This window comes from Eschrichtius robustus, chromosome 3 (genome assembly GCF_028021215.1).
Source record: "Eschrichtius robustus isolate mEscRob2 chromosome 3, mEscRob2.pri, whole genome shotgun sequence".
NCBI lineage: Eukaryota > Metazoa > Chordata > Mammalia > Artiodactyla > Eschrichtiidae > Eschrichtius > Eschrichtius robustus.
The window spans coordinates 2,407,527-2,432,057 of record NC_090826.1 but is presented as its reverse complement, the minus strand read 5'-3'; the positions used below and the strand labels follow the sequence as shown (position 1 = coordinate 2,432,057).

The following is a 24,531-nucleotide window of genomic DNA, read 5'->3' as shown; positions in this document are numbered from 1 at the left end:
CACCCTTGGCTGTGCCTGGAACAGACTGGGGTGTCTCTTGTGCCTCTTTGAGCAAAGAGGGACGTGGCTTAGAACAAGTTTCCCCTCCTTTTGTGTCCTGGCCCCTGGGCAGCCTGAAGGCTGAGGACCGCTTCTCAGAAGAATATTTCAGGGAGTTCCCTGGTGGCCTAGTGGGTGGCCCGGGTTCGATCCCTGGCCAGGGAACTGAGATGCCACAAGCCACGTGGCGCAGGCCAAAAAAAAAAAAAAAATTACAAAGGAAACCAATTACATTGAATTATGGTTATTCTAGTGGGTTGAATGGCACCCCCCTGCCAAAAGATATGTCTACCCAGAGCCTTAGAAATTAGGGCCTTTGCAGATGTATAAGATAAAGATCCCAAGATGGGATCACCCTGGATTAGCGTGGGCCCTAAATCCAATGACAAATGTCCTTATAAGAGACAGAAAAGGGGAGACACAGACACAGAGAGGAGGCCATGTGAACACGGAGGCAGGGATTGGGGTCTACAAGTCCAGGAAGCTGGGAGTGAGACGCAGACGGATTCCCCCTCAGAGCCTCCAGAGGGAACTAGCCCTGCCCACACCTGGATTTGGGGCTTCTGGACTCCAGACCCTGAGAGAATGTTTTTTTTAATTGTTTTAAGCCCCTTAGTTCGTGGTCATCTGCTATGGCAGCCCCAGGAAACTAACACAGTTATGACGATATTTAAAAGCAAATTTGGGGGAATTCCCTGGCGGTCCAGTGGTTAGGACTCCGTGCTTTCACTGACGAGAGCGCAGGATCAATCCCTGGTCGGGGAACTAAGATTCCACAAGCCGTGTGGCTCAGCCAAAATAAAAATAAAAATAAAATAAAAGCACATTTGTGAAATGGTGATGATGGGGCTTCAGGTGGCACGTCTGGCGACTCGTTTCAACTCAGTGACAAGCACAAACGAAATTTTGAGATGTCCGTAGCAGCTGCCACGCACACTGAAAATATCAGTGATTCCGTTGGGAAGAAGTTTTGTTCTCTTTGGGTCTCTGATTTGGGGGAGCATCTCCAGGAAAAAAAGCACTTTTGAGGAGCAAATGTCTGGTCTGCAAAGGAATACCCCAGCCAGAGAGCGGACACAAAGGGTGGGGACAGATGGAAAGTTTATGCCCACTGGTGCAGACTCTCAGAGCCGGCTTCGGTGAAAGCTGTCTTTAACTTGAACCCCGACGAGCAGAGGGAGATTTTCTTGTACAGAATCAATTTTCCTCTGCGTTACACACAGAGAAACGATTGTCCAGGCGTCCTATGTTCTACTTAAGAAGGCAAATTTAAAAAAGAAAAGACATTGTATGTTCTGGCTACACACAAATGGATGCTGCTAGTTCCAGATGTGTTTTCCATGTTCTAGAAATCTGGGCAGGACATGGAATCACCTGACAGCAATTTGCAGGGGTAAATTGTCACACAGTGTTCTGGGGACACAATCCCTATCGTAGTTAGGCTTTTACCATCCAGACAGAAGCACGGTCAGGGTGACAAGGGACCACTCCTCTCAGTTTCTTTTTTCCTTTTTGCTGTGTGAAGCTAAATCATCAGAAAATGACTAGTTTTAAAACATTGACTCAGCACTCCCCCAGAAACGCCCAAATTGGAAAATAAAGACGTGCCCTTCCCTTTTATGGGGGCTGGATAGAAGAAACGCACAACTGAAGAATGTTTCTGGGTTTTGTTTTTTTGTTTTTTGGGTTTTTTTGTAAACCCAAAGTTCAACCTTGTGTGATATCTTTTATACAAGTCTCTGGAGGATAAATTCCCCTTGAATTTGGTGACCGGAAACTGTCTCCCAGTTAGATGAACATGCAGCTTCCTTTCAGCCACCAACGAAATGATTTCCCTTTTGGGTGTCAGAATCTCAGGGTGAATGCCGTCCTTGGCTACAGGCAGGACCTCTGCCAGGTACTGCCCCCAAATTCTCAGTCTCTCCTTTTCCTCGCCATCTTGGCTGTGTCGTTTGCATCCCACTTGTGGATGTGGGTAGGGCATACCCTATAAATAACTACTAAAGGAGCCATCCTTGCTGCAGTACCCCTGACAGAGGCCATCAGCCTCCACCCAAACCACAGGCAGATTCCTGCCTCACTGCCAGCCATTCCATTCCCCCCCTCCCGCTCCCAGGGGAGACCTGTTGGCTACTAGGGAACTATGCCCTCCACCTCGCCAAGGACTTCTGGTTTGCCAGTCTCTGAAGCAGCACCAACAGCCGGCACTATGGGGCCCACCTGTGGGTGCCAGGCATCATTTTAAGCACTTTAGATATGGCATCTTGGTTACTGTTCTCCCAATCCTCTGGGGCAGGGGCTATTACTGCCCTTTTTTACAAATGGGTAAACTGAGGCTTGGAGTGGTTAGGTAACTTGCTCAAGGTCCCTGACTTGTAAGTGGCGAAGAGGGGATTTGAACCCTAACAACATTCTGACCTCCACACCTACACGATTAACCACTGCACCATACTGGCCCTTCCATGGGGCTGCCCTGCGGAATTTGGAGACAGCTACCCTGTTCTCCAGAACCTTCACCAGGACTTCGAGACAGGGCTGAGCTTCCTGTGGCCATTCCTCTGGTAGCCTCCTGCTGACACCCTGGCAGCTACTGGTACCCGCCCAACTTTGTATCTTATTTTTAAAATCACATGCATAATCCATATATTCATATGTTGCAAGTTTTTAAATACTGTCTTTTTGTTCTCAATACACTTCTTTTTTAACTTTTATTGAGTAAGTCGAAAGACGGGTGCTGGATTTTCGGTATACAATGCATTTTCCCCCAAAGCTAATTATTAAGGTTAAAACAAATAAACAGCAACAACGTCAGCAAACAAAACAAAAGAAAACCATTGAGCTAATGGCTCCCAAATGTCCAGTATTTAATAAACAGGCCACAGTATACTTGGACCAAATGACCTCTGGTCAGAGGCGAACAGCGCACTTCCCCCACCCGTCCCCCCCCCCCCCCAGCCCCTTACTGATTGACAATGGTCTACCTGTCACCCATGTATTCATGCACACACGTGCATACTTCGTGCAAATCCACTTAGGGACCAGACAAAAATACAAGCTGAGTAAGAAGGCAATAATAGCTACCCCCCCGCACCCCGCAGTCCAAGGCCTAAAAGGAGGGTGAGTGCGACGCAAGGAGGACCAGGAGAGAAGGGATCCAGGAAAGAGGTGTCGTCTCTGGCCAGGCCGGCCGGCCCAGGGACCACATTCTGACCCATCCTTTCCCCAGTTGAAACAGACTCAGGAGACAGACAGGTGGGGCACCCGGGCCAACTCAGGGCCACCAAGAGATGCCGCTCTGGAACCTGGCTCCTTGGTAACCCACTCCCTGGGACCAGCTTAGGGGTCATGCCCAGTTCTCCGGGTCCAGGGGAAGACCTGGGTTTCACTCAGCCTTGTGAGGAGTGGGGCGGCTAATGCCTCCGGATCGGTAACAGCCCTCGCGGGTGCAGAGGGAGTGGGGGCCGGCAGGGAGGGGCTCGTCAGCAACAGGCGCCTGCACCCCCGAACGAGCCTCTCCCCGGGGACACATTCTCCACGTTCCCTTGAAGCGGAGGTGGAGAGGGCTTAACCCCAGGCAGGCCCTCCGGGAATCCCAGGGAGGCTGCTCCCCGAAGGCCGCCGCACTGCTGGCAGGACGCCGCATCTCCTGGCCGGCTGGACTCCGACCCGGGCTCCCCGCCGCCCCACGTGCCCCGCCCCAGGAGCTGGTCGGACTCGGGGTAGCTCCCATGTCACCCTCTCTCGAGTTCGTGCACACAGTCTCCTCTCACCGACTCCCAGCTTCGGAGCCGCGAGCCCGTGCGCCGGCTGCCCTGAGCTCAGGCCCCGCCGGCGGAGCCCAACCGCGCCCAAGCCCCTCGCGCCAGGTCCCCGCGCTGCCTACCTGGTGCCGTCGGAGCCCCAGGAATCTACGCCTTAGCCGGCCCCGGCTTCGCCGCGTAACCCCTTCGGGGGCGCAGGCAGGCGCGGGCCGAGAGGCGGGTGCAGCTGGGCGGGCGCGGGCGCGGGCGCGGGCGCGGGCGCGGGCGGGGAGGCAGGGCGGGCGCGGGCCGCCGAGGCGGGTTATATGGGCGCGGGGAGGGGAGGCGCCGCGGGGAGGGGTGGCCGCGGGCGTTAGCGCCTTCCGTAGCCGGCCGGCGGGAAGGCAGCGCGGGCCGCTCAGCCGTTGGCAGGAGGAGCGCGGGGCGGCGGGGCCAGGCTGGGGCCAAGGTTGCCGCCCGGCGCTCCGCCCCCCCAGCTGGCAGCGTCCGAGTCGGGGTCCCGGGGCACGCTCCGCCCCGCCTCCTTCCCGCCGCCTTTTGGCGCGCGTCGCCCCTGTCGGCCCCGGCGGGGCCTGCCTCGGGCTGATCGCGGGCTGGGCGCCGGGGCCCTGCTGCTGCGGAGATGGGACGGCGACCCTCGACCGGCTTGGGAGCGAGGGCAAGGGCGCGCGGGAGCCGGGGTGGGGGGCAGAGATGCAGACTCCGCGTCCCGACGCCTTCCTTTCCCCGAGACATAGCATCTTCCGGGTCTCCCTCCTCCTCCCCCACCGGCGCGGGACCTCTGCGCGCCGGGCGCTGGGAATCCAAGGGGAGGGGGAAGGGCCGCGCATCGTAGGGGCGCCGCCACCCAGGTCTGCGGAGTGTCCGCACTGGCTGTGACCTGCTAGGGACAGGGGTGAAGGTCGCGACCCCAGGATCCGGGGTTAAATGTAGCCGCTTGCTTCCGGGTGGTACTAGCCGGGCTCCTTCGCCCCGGAGGGCGCGCCACCTACACCGCTCACGCAGCGGAGGTCACGGCCTCGCTTCGGCCCCGGCCCGCATTACGGATCCGCGGGGACACTCTGGACGCGACTCTCTCGGCCCCAGCCTGCTTTCTTCCTGGGCGGAGGATGTGCCCACGGCCCCCAGGGAATAATAATTCTGTACGCAAACACTCCCGGGTCGCCGCCGCCCCCCACCCCGCCCCCGGCCCCCGGGGCCGGATTCCGTTGCGCAGGTACGCACGGGTGTCCACGGCGACACGTGGGTCGTGCACTGGGGATGGCTTTCTACGCGCAGAGACCGCCTCAGGCGAAGACTTCCCTTGGGCCCCGACACCTGTGGCTCCATGGTCCGGGTCCCCCGCAGGGCAGACGGGGTCTTCAGGGCTCTCACCTAGTCCTAGGGCCTCGGCTGGAGAACCCGACACGCTGGCGAATTTTGAAGGCTCTAGGCGGCGGGCACGTGCTGTACGCTGCCTTCTGCTGCTCAAGGGACCCGTTATCTCCCTACGACCGATGCTCCCAGGCCAGGGGAACCCACGCGGCAATGTTGCCGTGGAACTGTGCGCAGCCCCGGACTGGTGCACGGCGTCCGCACCTCACCTGGCCCGTCTGGCTGACTGCCACACACCTTTATGGCTCACCTACTGTTTGCAAGGTGCGGGGTAAGGGGGGGGCGCCCAAAGACGAATCACAGACAGGGTTTGATCTGGCCGGGGACAAAAAAAGGCCGGCACGGCCGAGCAGGACGCCTGCACGCATCCCCTACCCGTTCGTTCTGGGAAGTCGGTGGGCTTCCGCAGGGCGAAAACGCGGGCCCGGCTCGCGGAGGTGCGAGGAGGACCCGGGCCGGGTCTCGGTTCTCAGAACGCAGGGGCGGGGTTGGGTGTCAGGGTCCATGAGATCTTGGGGCGGCAGAGGCGCCGGCAGGGCCTGGCGGGGGTGTGGGGGGAGACTGCTGTTGGGTGAAGAGGACCCGGAGTCCCTAGTGGGCGAGGGGACAAGGCGCTCGCGGGGCAGCCAACAAGGTCGGCAGAGCCAGCGCCGACGCAGCTGCTCGCTCCCGTCCGTGCAGAGGGCGGGTGCGGCGAGGCCCCGGGTCCGGGCCCGGGTGTCCTTCTCCTCCTCGCGGGTCCGAGCGCAGGTGCGCGCGTGAGATGGACAAGCGGGTGCGTGCGATCCACGCGCTCTCCGTGCGGAGCAAGCGTCAAATTCGTTCTCTCCTGGATCAGAGCAGCTCCTGAGCCTGAAGTGAGGGCCTTGCTGCAGGCATGGTTGCCGGATTTAGCCAAAAGACAAACAAAGAAAAACGAATACTTATTCATACTCCATGTATAAAATATACGTATTATGCACTATATTATATATTCTACACACAAGCGCATGTTTATGTTTGAATACATTTACATATAAATATGTCTTTACATTAAATATAAATACATGAATATAAATAGACACACAGGACGCCAGTTAAATTTGAATTTCAGATAAGGGGGTAATTGTTTAGCATAAATACGTGCCATGTAGTATTTGGGAACATATTTATCCTAGAAAATGATTCGTTGTTTATATGAAATTCAGTTTAAGTGCAGTTTCTGCATATTATCTGGCAACCCTAGCTGGAGGGGACCTCCCCACACCTGAGAACCGGAGGGAATCCCGGGTGGGACGAAACGCCGTGTCTCCTTTAAGGCGCGGCGGCGCGCGGGGCGCCGGGTGGCGAACTACAAGCCCCACAATGCTGCGCGTCCGCCCGGAGCCCTGACTGGCTGCGGCGCCCGCCCTCCGTCACTTCCGGCCGCGGAGGGGCGGTTGCGGCGGGCCGGGCGGCCTGAGTTTCGCGGGCGTGGGGTACAGCGGCCGCCATGAACTTCTCCGAGGTGTTCAAGCTTTCCAGCCTGCTCTGCAAGTTCTCCCCGGACGGCAAGTACCTGGTGAGCGGCCGCGGGGCCTGGGCCGAGGGTGGGCCCTCCGCGGGGAGGCGCCTGTCCTTACCGGGAGGCGGGGACCCAGGGAGCGGAGAGCGGGGCGGCCGCTGGGCCCGGATGGAGGGAGCTCGAGGGTCTGCAGGTGTGGGCCCCGGGCAGGTGCTGCAGACAGGCGACCCTGGGAAGGGGACCTGGGAAGATGCTGCAGCCTGGGAACCCAGGAAGCCTCCTGCTGCCTGCACCTGGGTTTCCATCTGTTAAAGGCAGGTAAAAGCAATGCTGCCTTCACAAATTTGAGGACACAGGAGATATCAGATCGTTGTTGTTAGTTTATCACAAAAGGCAGGTATATAGTCCTGTTGGCTGTAAACTGGTGCAGTGGTGCAGCTGCTTGTCCCCTTTCCCAGCCGTCTTCACCTGTCTCTACTACATGCCAGATGAATGATTTTGATAACTAGCATTCTATGCCGAGATAAAGAGAGTTGTCCGCACTCCTGAGATTTGAGCTGCTGATTCCATGGGTGGCAGAATGCTTCTGACATCACTGAGCTGTCTTGTACATGAAAGTTAAGTTTTGAAATATACCAGCGTGACCCGTGTATATCCTCAGAATCTTAGGGTGAGGGCATGTGGTGGGTGAGGGATAATTGGCATTGGAAAGACATTAAGAAGAAAAATTATGCTTTATGAAAAGTGTACTTAGTTTCATTAATTAGTAACTCATGCTTCCTGATTCTTTTTTCAGTTCGAGCTTTGTTAACATTCCTTTCATCCTTATCTAGTTCTTTGAGGATGGATGTACATGTTTCCCTTCTTTATGGAGGTTTTATTCTAAATCACATAATATGGCATTCATCTCCAAAATACAAAATGTCTTTAGCTTAAATGGCACCCCAAAAACCTTGGTATATTCAAAATACTCCCTCATACGTTAGGGTATCCCCCCCCCCTTTGGCCATTTATGAAAATTCTAGTGAATTATAAAGAGAGAGATTATATTTTCTCATTTAATTTTGGTACTTTTTTGGTTTTTACACCAAAATAATCAGATATTTCTGATTTAAATATCGTGAGCAGTAGGCAGTAATGTTACTGGAACCATGTTCTTCAAAGCTGTATCCTAGGTGCTGGAAAAAGTAGGGCCATGTTGCCATTTTTAATATCTTGCAACAGATTTGATATGGTTTTTCCAAGTGTTGCTACAAACATTCCATTTTGTAAGGAGTTTATTGTAACTGATCACAGCTTTCAAAGCTACAATATGAAAAAATAGGCACGGGACACATAGTATTTCTAATCTGCAATCCCTCCCCCACTCTCCTTTTCCCATGCAGAACTCATGTGGCTTTTTTTTTTTGGCTGTGTTGGGTCTTCGTTGCTGTGTGCGGGCTTTTCTCTAGTTGCAGCGAGCGGGGGCTACTCTTCATTGCGGTGCACGGGCTTCTCATTGCAGCAGCTTCTCTTGTTGCGGAGCACGGGCTCTAGCCGTGCGGGCTTCAGTAGTTGTGGCACACGGGCTTCAGTAGTTGTGGCTCGCGGTCTCTAGAGCGCAGGCTCAGTATTTGTGGCACACGGGCCTAGTTGCTGTGTGGCATGTGGGATCTTCCCAGACCAGGGCTCGAACCCGTGTCCCCTGCATTGGCAGACGGATTCTTAACCACTGCACCACCAGGGAAGTCCCTCTTGTGGCTTTTTTTTAATGGAAGTTTATAAAACAAAAATCCAATAATCCAGTTTGACCTTGATAAATACAAAAATGAAGCAATTAACATTTAAAAGTCAGTTCTTGATTTTTGAACTGTGAGGTACTCTCCTATTAGCAGATACGTTTACTCAATCATAGAAATTATTTGCTTGGATTTGGATATTATTAACAAATATGGACATAAAGTAACTATTTTTAAGAAAACTGTATTAACACTTAAACTTTTCAGAGTCAGGATTAAGAATAAGTTAATGTGGGTGTGTAAGAAACCCCCCCCCCCCCAGCCCTTCTTCCTATGAGTCCCACACGACTGCCACACTCAACACTTCTGACACATCTGGTCACCAACTGTGTGGCGTTTTTTCCCCACACCAAGCAGTTCTCCACCAGGCCAGCTGGGTGTCCTACAGTTTGACTGAATTCTGACACTGTCTACCTGGAGAAAGCACCAGGTCCCACAGGTTAGGGGCTCAGTCCCACGAGACTGCTTCCTCCCTCTTCAGACGCCAATTGCAAGTCCAGGTTGTCACCTGTGCTTCTGACCAACTGGCTATAGGTCAGAGGTTCCATGATGTCCTCTTTGGGTTCCATTAATTTGCTAGAGTGACTCACAGCACTGAGAGAAACACGTTTACCAGTTTATTAAAGGATATGGTAAAGGACACAGATGAGCAGCCAGATGAAGAGATACACAGGGTGAGGTCTGGGGGGTCCTGAGTGCAGGAGCTTCTGTCCTTGTGAATTTGGGGTGCGTCACCCTCCGTGTCTGGTTGTGCTCACCCCCCGTGGAAGCTCTGAACCCCGTATTATTGGGATTTTACGGAGCCTTCATCACGTGGGCCTGAGCCATCATTAACTCCATTTTTAGCCCTTTTTGCTGAAGAGAAAGGGGGCTGGGGCTGAAAATTCCAAGCTTCTAATCTTGGCTTGGTCTTCCGGGTGACAGCCCCATCCAGGAGCCCACCCAGAGTTGCCTCTCTAGAACAAATGACGCTCCTGTCACCCAGGAAATTGCAAGGGTTTCATTCAGGAGCCCTGTGTCAGGACCTGGGGCCAGAGACCAATATGTCTTTTCTGTTCTCTCATCACAGGTAAATGAGCATTCATGAAGCGTCCTTACACTTGCAGAATTTCAAACCTGTATATTGACTTTCTGTTGCTTAGGCTCCAAGTCAGACATTGAACAGAAGGGAACTGCGTTTCTGGGGTCGTTCTCACCAGCAGCCCTGAGCCTCCCTGCTCACTCCTTACAGATTGTCTGCAGGTGATAAAAGCAGAGAGGATTTGGTTGTTTGCAGATGAGCCTTTCCCCAGTGCTGTTTCCTGCTTCAGTGTTAGTCGAACAGTGAAGAAAGTAGAAAATGACTCCAGTAGAGAGTTTTAAAATAATACTTTCTCCGGGGATTTAACAGTTTGGGCACCTGGTTTGTACCTTTCAGTTTTATCTTCCGTTAACTCATCTTTGTTGAGAACGGGATGAGCACGAGGCCATCTAGGCCGAAAGCGTGTGTGGAGGGAGCGGAGGAGGCAGCCCCTGGCTGGAGCGCCGCGCTGCTGCCCCGAGAGGACCCTCCTCCAGAGCCCACACCGCCCGCCTCTCTCCTCCCTTTCCAGGCTTCCTGCGTCCAGTACCGGTTAGTGGTCCGGGATGCGAACACCCTCCAGATCCGCCAGCTGTACACGTGCCTGGACCAGATCCAGCACATCGAGTGGTCGGCCGACTCGCTCTTCATCCTGTGCGCCCTCTACAAGCGGGGGCTGGTGCAGGTTTGCGGCCCGAGGCTCGGACGCCCCCCGTACCGGAGCGTAGCCCCCGCGAAGGGCCTCGTCCTGTGCCCTGCCAGTCTGGAAGAAGAGGCAGCACAGCTCAAAGGCCATTTTCTTTTAAAATTGTAGTAGTTCGCTCATAGTTTAAGTACTTTTAAGATAAGAAGACACTTAAGTGTCCTTGATCTGTAACCAAGTTAATTCAGTAACAGGCAGTGTTCAGAGGGCAGCCCAGCAACTCGCTCGTCCTGTGTGGGAGCACTGAGATGTGTTTTGTTGTAGACCCCAAACCTAACTAAGTGAGGTCTCAGGGACGGCAGAGGGGTGAACCCTTCGAAGCACGACAACACGCTGACACCGAGAAGCGTGGCTTACCTCTGTGGTGCAACCCAGGCCCAGCCCTTCATGCTGGAAGGTTCCGAGGGCTCGCCCGTGTTTGCCTCCGCACAACTCTTGGCCGGTTGTCTTCAGGCCTACGTAGCGCACTGACTCGTCTCTCTCTTATGACTGTAGGTGTGGTCTTTGGAGCAGCCAGAGTGGCACTGCAAAATAGACGAGGGTTCGGCAGGGCTGGTGGCTTCCTGCTGGAGCCCTGATGGGCGCCACATCCTCAACACGACGGAATTCCACGTGAGTGCGACGCCCCGAATGCCCCCTCCTCCTGAATCGCTTGGGAGCGTTAGAGTGGGTGGTTTGGGGGGAAGGGTATACGTCGTAAGTGGTCAGAGCATTATAAGCCCATGAGTGTTGTTATGTAATCTTTTTGCCCAGTTTTAATGAAAAGATTTTTTTAAAAGAACAGCTTAAATTATATTTTTAAGGATTTAAACAGGGTCTTTTTTTTTTTTTTTATACTTTTGGCTGTGTTGGGTCTTCGTTTCTGTGCGAGGGCTTTCTCCAGTTGCGGCAAGCGGGGGCCACTCTTCATCACGGTGCGCAGGCCTCTCACTATCGTGGCCTCTCTTGTTGCAGGGCACAGGCTCCAGACGCGCAGGCTCAATAGTTGTGGCTCACGGGCCTAGCTGCTCCGCGGCATGTGGGATCTTCCCAGACCAGGGCTCGAACCCATGTCCCCTGCATTAGCAGGCGGATTCTCAACCACTGCGCCACCAGGGAAGCCCCTAAACAGGTTCTTTGATTCAACAATTGAAAATGAACTTCAGTATGAACAAATGTACATTTTCCCCTCAAGACATCTGATCTGTGTGTTTCTAACCTCGTCATTCATTTCCTCTTCAAGCCTTGGGCTTACTTGGGACATGGGGCCCTGGGCAGGAGCTCTGAGTGTGAAAAACATTTGAAATCTGACGGTAAATCAGAGATAGCTCGGGTGGTGTGAACGCATCTCGTCAGTGTGTCACATTAGGGGATCAGGGAAGGCTGGGGTGATGTGAACACATCTCGTCATTATATTGAATTTGATGTCTGCCAGTTTAGGCCATTGGGGAGGGAGACAGCAAGTGAAGGGGGCTGGTTTCTCCGCGTTACACACGTTGACATTTTACAGGGCTGTTGGAGAGAACTTGAGCTGTTCATATAGCCTCATCTAAAAGGCTTCATGCTTATAATTCTTCGGGCCTAAATCCAGCCCTCAGACGGGCACCTGTCAGTGTGAAAGAGAAACCGTGCTCCTTGGACAAGGTTCACTGACAGGCAGCCTGTGCGCTGCCGTGAGGCCTGAGAACGGAGCACTCAGGACTGCAGGGTGTCTGTGGGCCCCACCTCAGCCCGCGGGGCCCCTCGCTCTGCATTGTGCATTAAGCATGTCCTTACTTACCTTAAGGTCTTATCTGTGTGTGCGCGTGTGTGTGTGTGCAGACACCATACACTGTGGTGTGCGTTTGTCTAAAGTTTGCTTAAATGAAGTCATACCCTGTGTTCTGTTGTGGTTCTTTCTTCCCCCGCGATAGCGTTTTTGAGATTCATCCACGTCGAGGGTTTGACTGCTTCTTTCAGTCCTTGTAGGGAAAGTCATGCCACGGTTTAAGCAGCCAGCCTGCCGGTGCTGGGCATTGGAGCTGTCGCGGTCCATGCTGCGGGCAATGGATGGTGGGCGTCTGCTCGGCCCGTACCCAGGCGTTCTCTCGCGGATGTTTGGGGAGGGGAGGTCGCCTGGTTGTAGGAGATGCGGTTTGATCAGGATGTTAAATGGATGCCAGTCCAGCAGAACTGCAGTGGTACTGCACTGTGGTTTGCATTTTCATTTCTCTAAGCATTGGTGACGTCGAGTTTCCATATCTTATTTTATACACACCCATGCACACACTTAATTTAAATATGTGTTTCAGGTTCACGTGGAGTTTATAATGGTGGTGTCAGGAGTGAATCCGTTTTTATCTGTTCCCAACAGGATTTGTTAAGAAGTCCGTCTTTACCACCTGTGTCGAGAACTGAATTTCTTTACACTGACGCGATCGGTTCCGGTTTTCCATTCTGTGCCATCGTCGGCCCGTTTCACTCCTGTGTTACAGGATGTTAACATGTGACAGGGCTGGGCCCTCCTCACTGCCTCTGCTCTGCCAGGTTTTCTCATGTGTTTTTGAGGCTCTGTTACTAGAACTGTTACAAGTTTCATGGTGAATTGAGCCTTTTATTATAATAAACTGTTCTTCACGTCTCATAGTTTTTTCTGTTCTGCAGTGTGTTTTGTCAGATGTTGGCATCAAATGCCATCCTTCCTTGGTTAGGGGTTTCAGGGTATATCTTTTTCATCCTTTTACTTTCAGCCTTTCCGTATCCTCAAATTTTAGTATGTACGTTGTAAATAGCCTGTAGTTGCCTTAAAAAAATAAACCCAGACCGGAAAACTTTTTCTTCTATCTCAATAAAGCCCATTGGAACTATTATGCACGGCAACACTGACCCACTTTAAGCGTGTGGACCGTGAGCTGGGACACGCAGCCACCGCCCCGGTGGGGATGGGGCGTGCTTACACCACCCAGTGGGCACCTCCCGCCCTCCCGCCATCCTGCTGCCCGCCTCTGGCCTGCTTCCTGTCGCTCCTGGTTTACAGTTCAGATTCCACGTGAGAGGGGCCACGTGGCTCGCAGAGTTTTGTGTTTGGCTTCCATCACTCGGCCTCATGCTCTTCTTGAAATTCGTCTGCGTCTGTGGGCATCAGGTCCGGTTTCTCGGAGCTGAGTGGTGTCCCCGTGCGGATTCCCCACCCTGTGTGTGTATCACCCACTGGCCGCTGGAGCTGTCGTGAATATCCTCACACGGGCTGTCTGCGGTTCTCTCGGGTAAAAACCTGGAGAGCGGGTTGCCGGGAGGTGTATGTTCACAGCTTAAGAAACCGCGGACTCTTTCCTGCAGTAGCCGTGCCGTGTAGCCTCCCCCAGCAGTGCAGGAGGTCGTTCCATGGCCTCACTAATGCCGCTCACCCCAGCCTCTTCTGCCAGGCAGCCTGGTGTGTACTGGTGTCTCGTTGTGGGTTTTCTTGGTGATTTCCGTATGACTAATGATGTTAAGCGTCTTTTGTGTGCCCATCATCCTGTAACTCTTGTCTGTTCATATCGTCTGTCCGTTTCTTTATTAGGCCGTTTGTCGTTTTGTTGAGCTGTAAGGTTCTGGTTACAAGTTCTTTGTCAGATACATGTTTAGTAAATATTCTCTCCCGGTCTCTGGCTTGCTTTTTCATTTTGTTAACGGTTTCTTTTGAAGAGCAGTCTTTCATTTTGACAGGGTCTAATGGATCAATTTTTTCTTTTATCATTTGTGCACTTTGTGTCTAAAGAAATCCCTGCCCAACCCAAGATCACAGAGTTTCTTCTGTTTTCTTTTAGAAGTTTTATGATGTTAGCTCCTAAGTTTAGATATGTGATTTGTCTTGAATTTCTGTCCTTTCCCCACTTTGCACCTTTGTCAGAAATCAGTTGCCTGTAGGTATGTGGGTCTGTTTCTGGACTCTGTCTTGTTCCATTGATCTCTTAGTCTGTCTCTGTGCCAATACCACACGCTCCGGATCACTAAAGCTTAATAGTAGGTCTGGAAACCCAAATCAGTGTGTTTTCCAATTTTGTCCTTTTTCAAAGTCGTTTTGGCCATTCTGGGTCTTTAGTATTTCCGTATCAATTTTGGAATAAGTCAATTTCTAAAAAAAAAAAAAAAAAAATTGTGCTAGGATTTTAAAATTGAGATTGCATTGAATCTGTAGACCAATGTGGGGATAATTGCCATCTTAACAATATTGAGTCTTTGGATCCATGAACATAGGATACTTTTCGTTTTTTTAAGTCTTTAAAATTTTTTTCTAAGCAATATTTTCATTGTACAGATCTTGTACATATTTTACAAAATTTATTCCAAAGTTTTAAGTTTTGTTGTATTAGCTCTTGACTCTGCTTCAGCCCAGGGGAAGAGCCGAGGGTGCTCAGGCAGGTGTACGTGTGTAAACCTGGAGGGGTTCGACCTCTGAACGCAGTCCCACTTCTCACAGGAGAGGGGAGCCGCACATCCACACTGATAAAGAACTCGGTGCGCTGCTGTCATCTTGCTGTGTTTCTTGAGTTAATTTTCCAAACAATCTCTGAGTTGGAAAAGGTCATTTTAAGTATTTTTGCTTAAGTACTGGAATTTTCCCGGTCACCGGCAGCAGCGATGAAGTAATGAAAATGTACTTATCTTTTACGTCAAGACAACTAGAAAGTGTTGTGGAAAAGGAGATGAGCTAAGGAACTCTTTCTCCAAAGTGACTGTTCTCTGGCGAGATGAGCGTTTCAGTTCACCCTTAAATGTGGCAACGCCTGACAGCACAGCCCAGCCCAGAGGGGGGTCCTGCTGAAGGGCCGACACCTTGGAAGGACCCTTGGTGGTGACGATGATGCCATGGGACCAGACCTGAAATCCCAGGTCAAGGCCCCCTGGCCTCCGCTTTCCCGCAGCAGGATGTGTGGGTGGGCACAGAAGCGGGCCTGCTCGGCCGGCCCTCAGGGAGCCTGCCCTTCCGCCACCTCTGACCTGTCCCCCTGCGCTCTCCCCTCCTGCGGTGCTGCCACCTTCCTCGAGCTTACGGAGGGGAAGCGGGTGTTTATCTGCCTCTTTCTTTCTCACTGGATTTGTTAAGGTTACACACAGTTGGGTTTCTTTTAACGGTTTTCGATGGGGGATGGTGGGGGATGGTGGGTAAAAATCAGGCTTAAGTGCTTTGTGTCTTTTCTGCCTTTAACAGAGAAGTGTGGATGGGGCAGGGGATGGGGGGCTCCCAGCCAGGAGCGCCCTGGGCCTTCCCTCCTCTCCCTCGCTCACCTGGAGGACAGGTGTTCCAGGCCAGATGGCGCCGGCTGTGCGTGTCCAGGTGGATTTAACACCCAGACCTGCTGGGCTGGGAAGGGTGTGCCTTTCCACCCTCCTTGGCCTCTGAGAGCAGGAGGTTTTACAGGGAACAAGCCTGTCCTCAGGGTGAGCCTCGCTCCTGGGCCGTGCCTCGTCTGCACGCCCTGGTACCTTTTCCTGAGACGGACAAGCGCTTTACCTTGAGTACAGCCCAGAGGTGCCGCCAACCCTGCAGCTTGTCTGCATCCCTTGTCTCCCCTAAATGCCGCGTGAGCTTTTCACAGAGGCAGTTCAGGACATCAGATTCTTTTCTTTCCTAAGAGACAATGTGGAGAAAATGCAGTTAATTCATTTTTTAAACCTCCTAAGCTAAAAAAGAAAAAGGGCCTAGCTTGCAGGAATCACACTGGTACAGAAACGCGGGGCCCTGCGTTTTACTTCATGTGAAGTCCTACAGTTTTTAAAGCTATGCTTATTTGATGAAAGCAGTTTTCCAGCCCGTGTTCCTTACCTCACAGCCACACTTGGTAAACACAGCCTCGTCCGTGTCCACTGGCCTGGGGGCTGTGGGAGCTGGAGGTGGCAGGGCGCCCAGTTCCCCTCCCCGACAGCCGATGGGAAGGAGGTGGACGTGCTTTTCCGAAACAAACATTTGGAAACTCCGGTCAAGGGTGATTGTTCACGTTGAGGCTCCGAGGGAGTCTGGGGCGGCTCCGGCAGCCCTCCACGTGCCTGGGTGCAGGGGGGCCTCGCCTGCTCACAGGGCCGGGGTGACAGTGCGGAGGCTCTGGGTTCCCCCCGCCGCCGACCCCAAGTGCAGCTCCCCGAGCCCAGGCGTCCATCCCTGGCGCACTCGCTGGTCCCTCACTGACACGTCTGCTTCCGGCCGTTTTGCAACAGCCCGGGCAGCTGTCGCTACCCGCGCGATGTGCCTGCAGTGGGTCCCCCAGAAATCCTCCGCAGAGGCCTCCGTGCGGGCAGTCGGGCCACTTACCGTCCCTGCCGGCCCGGGGCTGCCCGGTGAGGCAGAGCCGCTCGCCCCTTCATCTGCTTCAGGAGACCGAGGAGCGTCCTGTGTGGCTTCCCTCCTAAACCTGTTTCTCTAAGTAGCATTTTTAGGTTTATTATTATGTGAAAACTGTGACTGTAGCATCCCCCCACCCTTATCCGCAGGGGATGCCTTCCAGGACCCCACGGATACCTGAAACCCCCTACAGCACTGAACCCTCTATGTGCTGCTGTTTCCTATACGGATGTGCCTGTGATAAAACTTATAAATTAGGCCGAAAAGGAGGGGTGACTGCACTTTGAACTAAAACGCACTTAGATTTAACTTTGTGTCACTCAGATAATATTGTCACAAAATGAAAACCAAGCACGAGGAGCATTTAGTTGAACAAACATGGGAATTCCCTGGCAGTCCAGTCGTGGTTAGGACGCGGCGCTTTCACTGCCGTGGCCCGGGTTCCATCCCTGGTCGGGGAACTAAGATCCCGCAAGCCGTGCGGCGTGGCCAAAAAAAAATTTAAATTTAACAATCGTAAAATGTGAGTTTGACACACTTCTTCAGACAGAAAACACCACAGGACTGCTGATGCGGGTACTTCTGTGGGGATCTCTTGCTTGGGTGCTGACGATCTGGTTTAAGACTTGGAATGGTCTCTCCAAAGACGCTGACTATATGCTGTTTCCTTTCTCTTTTCCCTCCCCTTGCCGCTGGCAGCTGCGGATAACCGTCTGGTCTTTGTGCACAAAGTCCGTGTCCTACATCAAATACCCTAAGGCCTGTCAGCAGGGTGAGTCGGCCAGAGGTGCTCAGAAGCCATTTCTCTGTCGCAGTTTGGGGTTTGGGGACCTTTTTACCCTGGAAAATTTCAAACACAGGCAAGAGCTGCCTAAGCCGTGTGTCAGCTCATAGCCAGTCTTTTTTCTCTATACCCGCCCCCCCCCCCGCCCCGCCCCGCCCCGCCCCCAGATTATTTTAAAAGTACATCCCAGACCTCCTAGTGAGTCCTTCATCTGTGACTATTCCCACCTGTGTCTCCAGGGCTTCTCCTTTACGTGATGTCAGCGACTAAGCAGGGTACTGTCCTTTAGGGCGTCAAAGAAGAAGGACTTACGCGTAAACCCTTTACATCTGCTGCCGGACCGGGCGCTCAGGTCCCTCCAGTTCATGTCAGCCTTGCACCCCCACCTCACACACCAGATTCTGAACAGAATCCTCCACTGACTTAACTCTGTGAGGCCGGGAGTGGGGAAATGGTGGCTGTCACGCCTGGGCATCACCGAGGAGGGCCAGGGGCACGTGTCCTCTGTGCTGGCGGGGATTCCACCCCCGAGGGTTTAGCTGGACCCGAGAGCCAGTCGGGCGCCCCACTCTCTTGAGTCCTGAAGTTACATGACGGTCTTTCAGTTAAGAAACAGAAGGAAGCGGTACATAATTTGAATGATTTTTCCATTTTTTCTCTAGCCGTCAGCTGTTTGAACCTCACGTGTGAATGGTGTGCAATTGTACACTTATTTTTTATTTTTATAGTTTGCATATTAGTGTCTCTCCAGATGACACACACACTTCTTGGTGGAAATGACAGCTCTGTCATTTAGGTGTTCTTTTGACCCATGAGGTATGAAATGTGGCTGCAGGCTCAGTTCGCTAATACGGACCCAGAAAGTACAGTCTAGTTGCAGCCAGATTCTTACCTTGAATTGACTTCTTCCAAGTTGAAATTCAAAAGTAAAAATAGGAAATGTCATGACGAGCCTGCTCTGAACCAGCTGAGTTTCCTGCAGTTAATTTTCTAAGAACACAACACTCCGTAGGGCACCGCACTTCCCAGTAATGTTCTGGGGCTCACTGGGGCTCAGGTCACTGTGTGTCTCTCGCAGGTTCTCTGCAGGTCAGAAGTCTGAGCAGGGGTGTGGAGACCCCGCCCTGTGCAGACACGCACTCCCCGCCGCGGACGCCGCGCTCTGTGTGCCACGTCCCCCTCGTCACACCTCTGCCTTCTCTTTCTCATTCTAACTTGAAAACCACTGCTGCGATCCGCTTCTCGATCCCGGGACCTTTCACTCTTCTCGGCAGGAATAACCTTTACCAGGGACGGCCGCTACCTGGCGCTGGCCGAGAGGCGGGACTGCAAAGACTACGTGAGCATCTTGGTCTGCAGCGACTGGCAGCTCCTGCGGGTGAGACGTGTCCCCACCTGGCAGCGGAGCGACCCTGGGGGGGCGGGAAGGGGAGAAGCGCGTTGTCTGAGGTTCCAGGGCGTCTTCCGCGTGGTGTGGAGCAGTGTGATTCCACATTCCCAAAGGCCGGGCGCTGCCTGTAACCACGTGGCGCGCACACCGGCAGGCGTTCGTAGCACGTGGTGAGACGGCGCGTGCTCGCGGTGTGTTCACGGTTAACAGGCCACCAGGTTGGTGCCACCTCCCTTCCTGTTGGTTCCGTGGTATTTGCATGCGTGTGGCTGCCTCAGGCGGAGGAGTGAGCTGGAGTTTAACACTGACCATGTGCCTGCGCGGGGCAGGAGGCCACGGACACAGACGCACAGGGCCGGGCAGGACCCCCGGATGCCGTCAGATGGAGGCCTCCTCGACGGGGCAGGGGTGTCCTGGGGGTGTCTTGCCTGGGCTGGTCCTAAAGGCACAAGACTCAGCCAGGCAAGAAGGGGGTACAGGCGCGGGGCGGACGGAGGCCTGAGCCACATCGCAGCCATGTGTGCCCGGCCTGGAACTTCCCCAGCGCTCAGGCCGGACGTCACAGCAGGAGGACACGGTTGTACACGTTTCTGTCCGTGGCTAGATGAGGAAGTTAAATGCTGAATGTGTTAACACATCAGTTATAAAATAAATGTTCGTGTATCTGTTGAAGAAAACATTTTCAATTTCACCTCTCCCCCCGCCCGCCTCGGCAAGCACTTTGACACGGACACGCAGGACCTGGCCGGGATCGAGTGGGCCCCCAACGGCTGCGTGCTGGCCGCCTGGGACTCCTGCCTGGAGGTAGACAGCCCCCTCGGGGCCCTTTCTGCTCTAAGCGCCGTCGCCAGTATTTCTCACGGGCTCCGAACGCCGAGAGCCTTAACTGCCTCTTTTAGAGGTCGAGCTGAGGAGCTTCTGTTGGCTCCCGGTTTCCCCTTTCCCACGGTGTTATCACTTTGCTCCTCTAGTTATGGTCCCGCGTCCCCATTTCCCACCGCCGTCGGGGAGGGCAGTGTCCCCGCCCCGAGTCTCACTCTCTCCTGAGTGGCTGCCTTACCCACTCCGGGTTCAGTAACAATTTCAGTGTCTCGGCAGTACAAGATCCTGCTCTACTCCCTGGACGGCCGGCTCCTGTCTACGTTCTGTGCTTACGAGTGGTCCCTGGGCATCAAGTCCGTGGCCTGGAGCCCCAGCAGTCAGTTCCTGGCAGTCGGGAGCTACGACGGAAAGGTGGGAGGTCGTCCTCGGGGTGAAGCCCACGGCCGGTGCCCCAGCAGTGGCTCTGACCACGTGGTTTCCACCCCCCCCGCCACAGGTGCGGATTCTTAACCACGTAACTTGGAAAATGATCACAGAATTCGGGCATCCCGCAACCATTAATAATCCCAAAATAGTAAGTCTGGAAGCACGTTTCTGTTTGAGCAATATTTGGGGAAGGGGGGTCGAAAACTGCTTTTTCACTTTCCGTTATTTATGGCAATACAGGTACTTACATCCCCATAACCTTCTGATACTGTAACATTTCAAACGTCAGACTTGCCCAGAGGCCTTTGTTTCTCCTGCCACGTTCCCAGAGGGTCCAAAGCGGTGTCCTTCCCCTCCGCAGCCCCCAGCCCCCACCCCCACCCCCACCCCCACCCCCACCCCCGCGGCTCGCTCTGGGACCAGCTCCTGCTCTGCGCTGTGAACAGGGTCCCCTGCCTGCGGGCGCCAAGCATCTGCTGGGCCACCCACTGTGCTCTGGGCCAGTCGGAGAAGAGCAGGCAGACCCTTGCCCCATGGAGTCTGGGCCGGGGCTGGGAGGGCTGGTGTCTTCCCCGGGTGGGTAGGAAGGCTGCCTGCCAAGGGGTCCTGGGGCAGACACAGGGAGGAGGTGATGCAGGGTTTGGGGAGGAGCAATTCGGGCAGTAGGAACAGGCACAGGAGTGCAAAGGTCCTGAGGTGGGAACAAGCATCCATTTATTCAGCAGGCGCCGGTCTGGGTGCTGGGAGACCTTAGGGACCCGGAGAGACACCCCACCTTGGGGGGGACAGCAGGGACGGGGACAGACACCCCGCCTCGCGGGGGACAGCAGGACCGGCGGCAGACACCCTAGTGAGTTGTCTGCTGGTGAGGGACCTAAGATGGGTGAGTGGTGAGGAGAGAAGCAGCCGTGGGGCTGCCGTACAGCCCGCGAGCCGGTGGCGGTCCTGACGCCGGCAGGGAGTGGAGGGCCTGCTGGGGCTGCAGGAACAGGACTGGAAGGCGGCCGGGTCGGGTGGGGCTGCCCCGGGCCTCGCAGGGTTCGCTGGGGGTCCTTCCACCCCACGGCCGGTGCGGTCTGAGGTGTCGGGCCGCTCGCCCTTCCCGTCAGGCCTCCGGTGACGCACGCCGCCTCGCTCCTGGCCCGTGTGTCACCTGTCCCCACTGAAGTGCTGGCCCGCGGGTGAGACCTCGTGGAGGGTGCCCAGGAGGGCGCGACGAGCGGGGCCGCGGCTGCACATCCTGCCCGGGCCGTCTGTCTTCCAGGTGGTGTACAAGGAGGCCGAGAAGAGCCCGCCACTGGTGCTGGGCCGCCTGGCCTTCCCTCCGCCCAGAGCAGCGGCTGGGCCCCTGTCCTCCACGGAGAGCAAATGTGAGCAGCTGGGCCCGGGGTGGGGGCCTTTCTCTTCCTCCCCTTTCCTTTCCTTTTACTATGAAAAAAAAGAGTCCTCTGGGTCCAGGGAGATTCCAGGTGTTCCTTGTTTTTTCTCAAATCCTCTCCTGTGATGCCTGGTAGCCAGCGTCTCTCTTAGCTGTGAGCCAGCAGGCCGCCTGGCCACTGGCTCTGTTGACTGAATACAAGCCCTGGGAATCCTAATTTGACGGCTGGTCCTCTTAGGGCGACTTTTTAACGAACAGTGACTTCCTTGGGTGAGCAGGGCCCTCAAGAGGCTCAGGGAGATGCCGCGGCTGTGTCAGGGACCTGGGACGTTACTCATCCGTAAAATGGCGTCATTAGGGCGTCAGAGGAGCCGCTGGGATGGCCACCAGGCCCTGCAGTGGCGACAGGCCCGTCACAGCTCCGGGAACACGGCCTCGCAGGGGGGAGGGCGCGAGGACAGGCGTTGTGCGCCGCGGCCAGGTTCCCCCCGAGCCCCGTTCTTGCTCCTCGCCCCGCGGGGGGTCGTGGGCAGGACCGCAGACTGCAGGCCTCGCCCCGCGGGGAGGCTCAGGGTGCTCTCTCTTTTGACGCCCAGACGAGGTCGCCTCGGTGCCGGTCTCCTTACAGACTCTGAAGCCTGCCCCCGACAGAGCCAACCCCAGGATCGGCGTCGGGGCGCTGGCCTTCAGTCCTGACAGCTGCTTCCTGGCGACGAGGAGTGGTCAGTGGCCCGTCCACGTGTGTGTGCTGTCCCCTCCCCGCTCCCTCGGGGCCTGGCAGTCGAATGGCTTGAAAGGAGAGTCGGGGCGCGGGTCTCCCGCACGTGCTTCCTCCCGTCCTGCTGCAGAAGCGTCTCGGGTCACTGGGCCCATCGGAGCAGCAGCCGTCCAGCCGCTGCACCTCAGGCCCTGGCCTCTGCTCCCTCTGTGTCCGTTTGGGAAAGAGCGGGGCTCAGGCCGACAGGACTCCCGTGTGCGCCAAGCAGCCTCGGGGAGGGCCCTCCCCCACCGAGGCCCCAGGCAGCATCCGTCCTCAGGCGTGAGCGGCACGGGGGCTCGAGCAGGGGAGCAAGGGGTGACCGCGGGCCTGTTCACGTCTTCCTTCCTCAGACAGCGTCCCCACCGCCGTCTGGATCTGGGACATCCAGAAGCTGAGGCTGCTCGCGGCGCTGGAGCAGCTGTCCGCCGTGCGCTGCTTCCAGTGGGACCCGCGGCACGCCCGGCTGGCCATCTGCACGGGGGGCAGCAAGGTGTACCTGTGGTCGCCGGCAGGCTGCGTGTCGGTGCAGGTGCCCGGGGAAGGTGAGCGCAAGCAGGGACGCGAGCAGACGCGGCCTCGAGCAGAAGGTGACAGCCCTTCTCGGGAGGCACCTTCCCATAAACCTCAGGGCTGCCGGGTGTGTGCACTTGACTTGGGCCTGCGGCTTTTAGCATCCCAGGCCAGGGGGAGCCTTCCCACCCGCTGAACTCTGGGGCTCCAGCTGGGTCACCCTGGAACGCTGGCCTCTCCTGCTCTAACCTCCTGGCTTCCTCCAGGTGACTTCCAGGTGCTCTCCCTGTGCTGGCACCTGAGTGGGGACTCCCTGGCCCTCCTCAGCAAGGACCACTTCTGCCTGTGCTTCCTGGAGACAGAGCAGGGGGTCGGCACAGCCTTCGGGCAGAGGGGTGACCACACGTAGGACCCGTGCATGATCAGGCCCACGTGGCTCAAGGTGGGAGACCTCGGCTTGTGTTGGCCGCGGGAAAGGAGCAGAGCTTCTTGGTGCAGGGTCTCCCACTGGGGTGGCCCGGAGGAAATGCTTTGCTTCCATTTTTCTATAGCAAGGCATTTTTGTTAATATGTATGGTATAAAACTAATTTTTGTTACTTAAATATTTGCTAATTCATAAAATGTCTCGTGCTTACTTTCTTCAAAGGTTTAGGTCACGGGAAAGTTTTCTAGGTCAGTTTTAAGTTTGGGGTTCACTGTCTTAGGGAAAGTGTGCCCCAAGCGGCCAGTCCCCCTCACACAAGACCTGCCCTGCTCGGGGCCTCCATTCTGTCACCAAACGCTTTGGAGAGTGGCCTGCAGGTCCCGTGGGGCCTGTTCTGGAGCAGGAGGGGAGCCCTGAGCAGCCGGGGTGGGGTTGTACCTCCAAGGGAGGCTGGAGCTGCAGGTCCTGGGGCGGCTGGGTCAAGGTCGGCTCCCCGCAGGGATCGTCCGCTCTGGCCGTCCACCTGGAACAATCCGGGTGCTTCGGGAAGGCGGCCAGGGCTGAGAAGGCTGGTGGGGAAACGAGGGTTTGTCACCCTAGGTAGAGGCTGGACAGTGCACACCGCTCCCTGGGGGCCATGAGGGGAGCGAGGGGTACAGAACCCTCACCGCGCACAGCGAGGGGCTCAAAACCAGCGCAGAGAGCAGCTCACGCTCTAAGACTCTCTCACTGCACAGGACGCTTTCTTGGTGGCTGCAGCTATCTTAATAACTTTAAGAAAGGAATGACACCCACAGTTTTAATGTTTTAACTCAGATTTTAAGTGTCTTTACTACAAGACCGAAAGCAAAGGCTCAGGACCCAGGCGGAGTTGTGAGGCAGCCTTTCGATGTGGACAGGCCGCCGCATCCGAATCACGGCCATGCTGACCACAGCTACGCCAGAGTCAGCAATGAGGAGGAGGAACCGGCGGGCCAGCAGTTAAATCATCAACAGACGCTCCCAGGCAGACCGCTCAGCCGTGGACGGGAACGACAACTTCCCCCGGGCTGGTGTCCAGGGGTGAGCTGCGTCAGGAGACTCTGACGGGGTTCCTTTTCAAAAGTGCATTCTTTACGAGCAAACTAAGCAATTCCCTTTTTAAATATGAATATGACAATACAAACTTAACAGAGTTGATAAAATTGTGTGCAAAGAACTTATCAATGTGACTTTCTCAGACTAATGACCTGTCTTAAAATGATTTTCTGTAAACCTTTTTGGGCCTGGGAAAGATGCCATAAGTATTATTAACACAATATAGATGAATTTTAGAAAAAGTGTGACTTTAGGCCGAACACATTATTTCCACAAAAGCCAGTGTCCGTTCAGGAGCTGACAAGGCAGACCTTCTCTTGATGAGCTCGTGCCTGCTGGCTTCTTTCAAATTAGCTTTAAGAAAGTGGATTAAAAAAAAAAAAAAAAAAAGAAAGAAAGTGGATTAAATCTCCAAATACAAATTTGGACACCCACTGTAAACAACCACAGGCACTGAGTCTCGGGTACCTCCCTGGATGTA

General features: G+C 54.9%; 1 protein-coding gene across 3 annotated transcripts; it reads left to right on the top strand.

The window, feature by feature from the left end:
- Positions 1-6,586: 6,586 nt before the first annotated feature.
- On the top strand, positions 6,587-24,157 carry WRAP73 (WD repeat containing, antisense to TP73). Of its 3 annotated transcripts, XM_068538745.1 has the most exons (13): positions 6,587-6,714; positions 10,028-10,180; positions 10,694-10,810; positions 17,178-17,250; positions 18,537-18,640; positions 19,370-19,456; positions 19,751-19,885; positions 19,971-20,048; positions 21,165-21,270; positions 21,875-22,000; positions 22,389-22,580; positions 22,815-22,990; positions 23,790-24,157. In XM_068538745.1, exons 1-12 carry the CDS (start codon positions 6,646-6,648, stop codon positions 22,955-22,957), a joined length of 1,383 nt encoding a protein of 460 aa, XP_068394846.1. In that variant the 5' UTR covers positions 6,587-6,645; the 3' UTR covers positions 22,958-22,990; positions 23,790-24,157. The 3 variants fall into 3 exon arrangements, with proteins under 3 accessions (XP_068394846.1, XP_068394847.1, XP_068394845.1); XM_068538746.1 differs by lacking the exon at positions 22,815-22,990; XM_068538744.1 differs by having other exon boundaries at positions 22,815-24,157.
- The last annotated feature ends 374 nt before the right edge of the window (positions 24,158-24,531 follow it).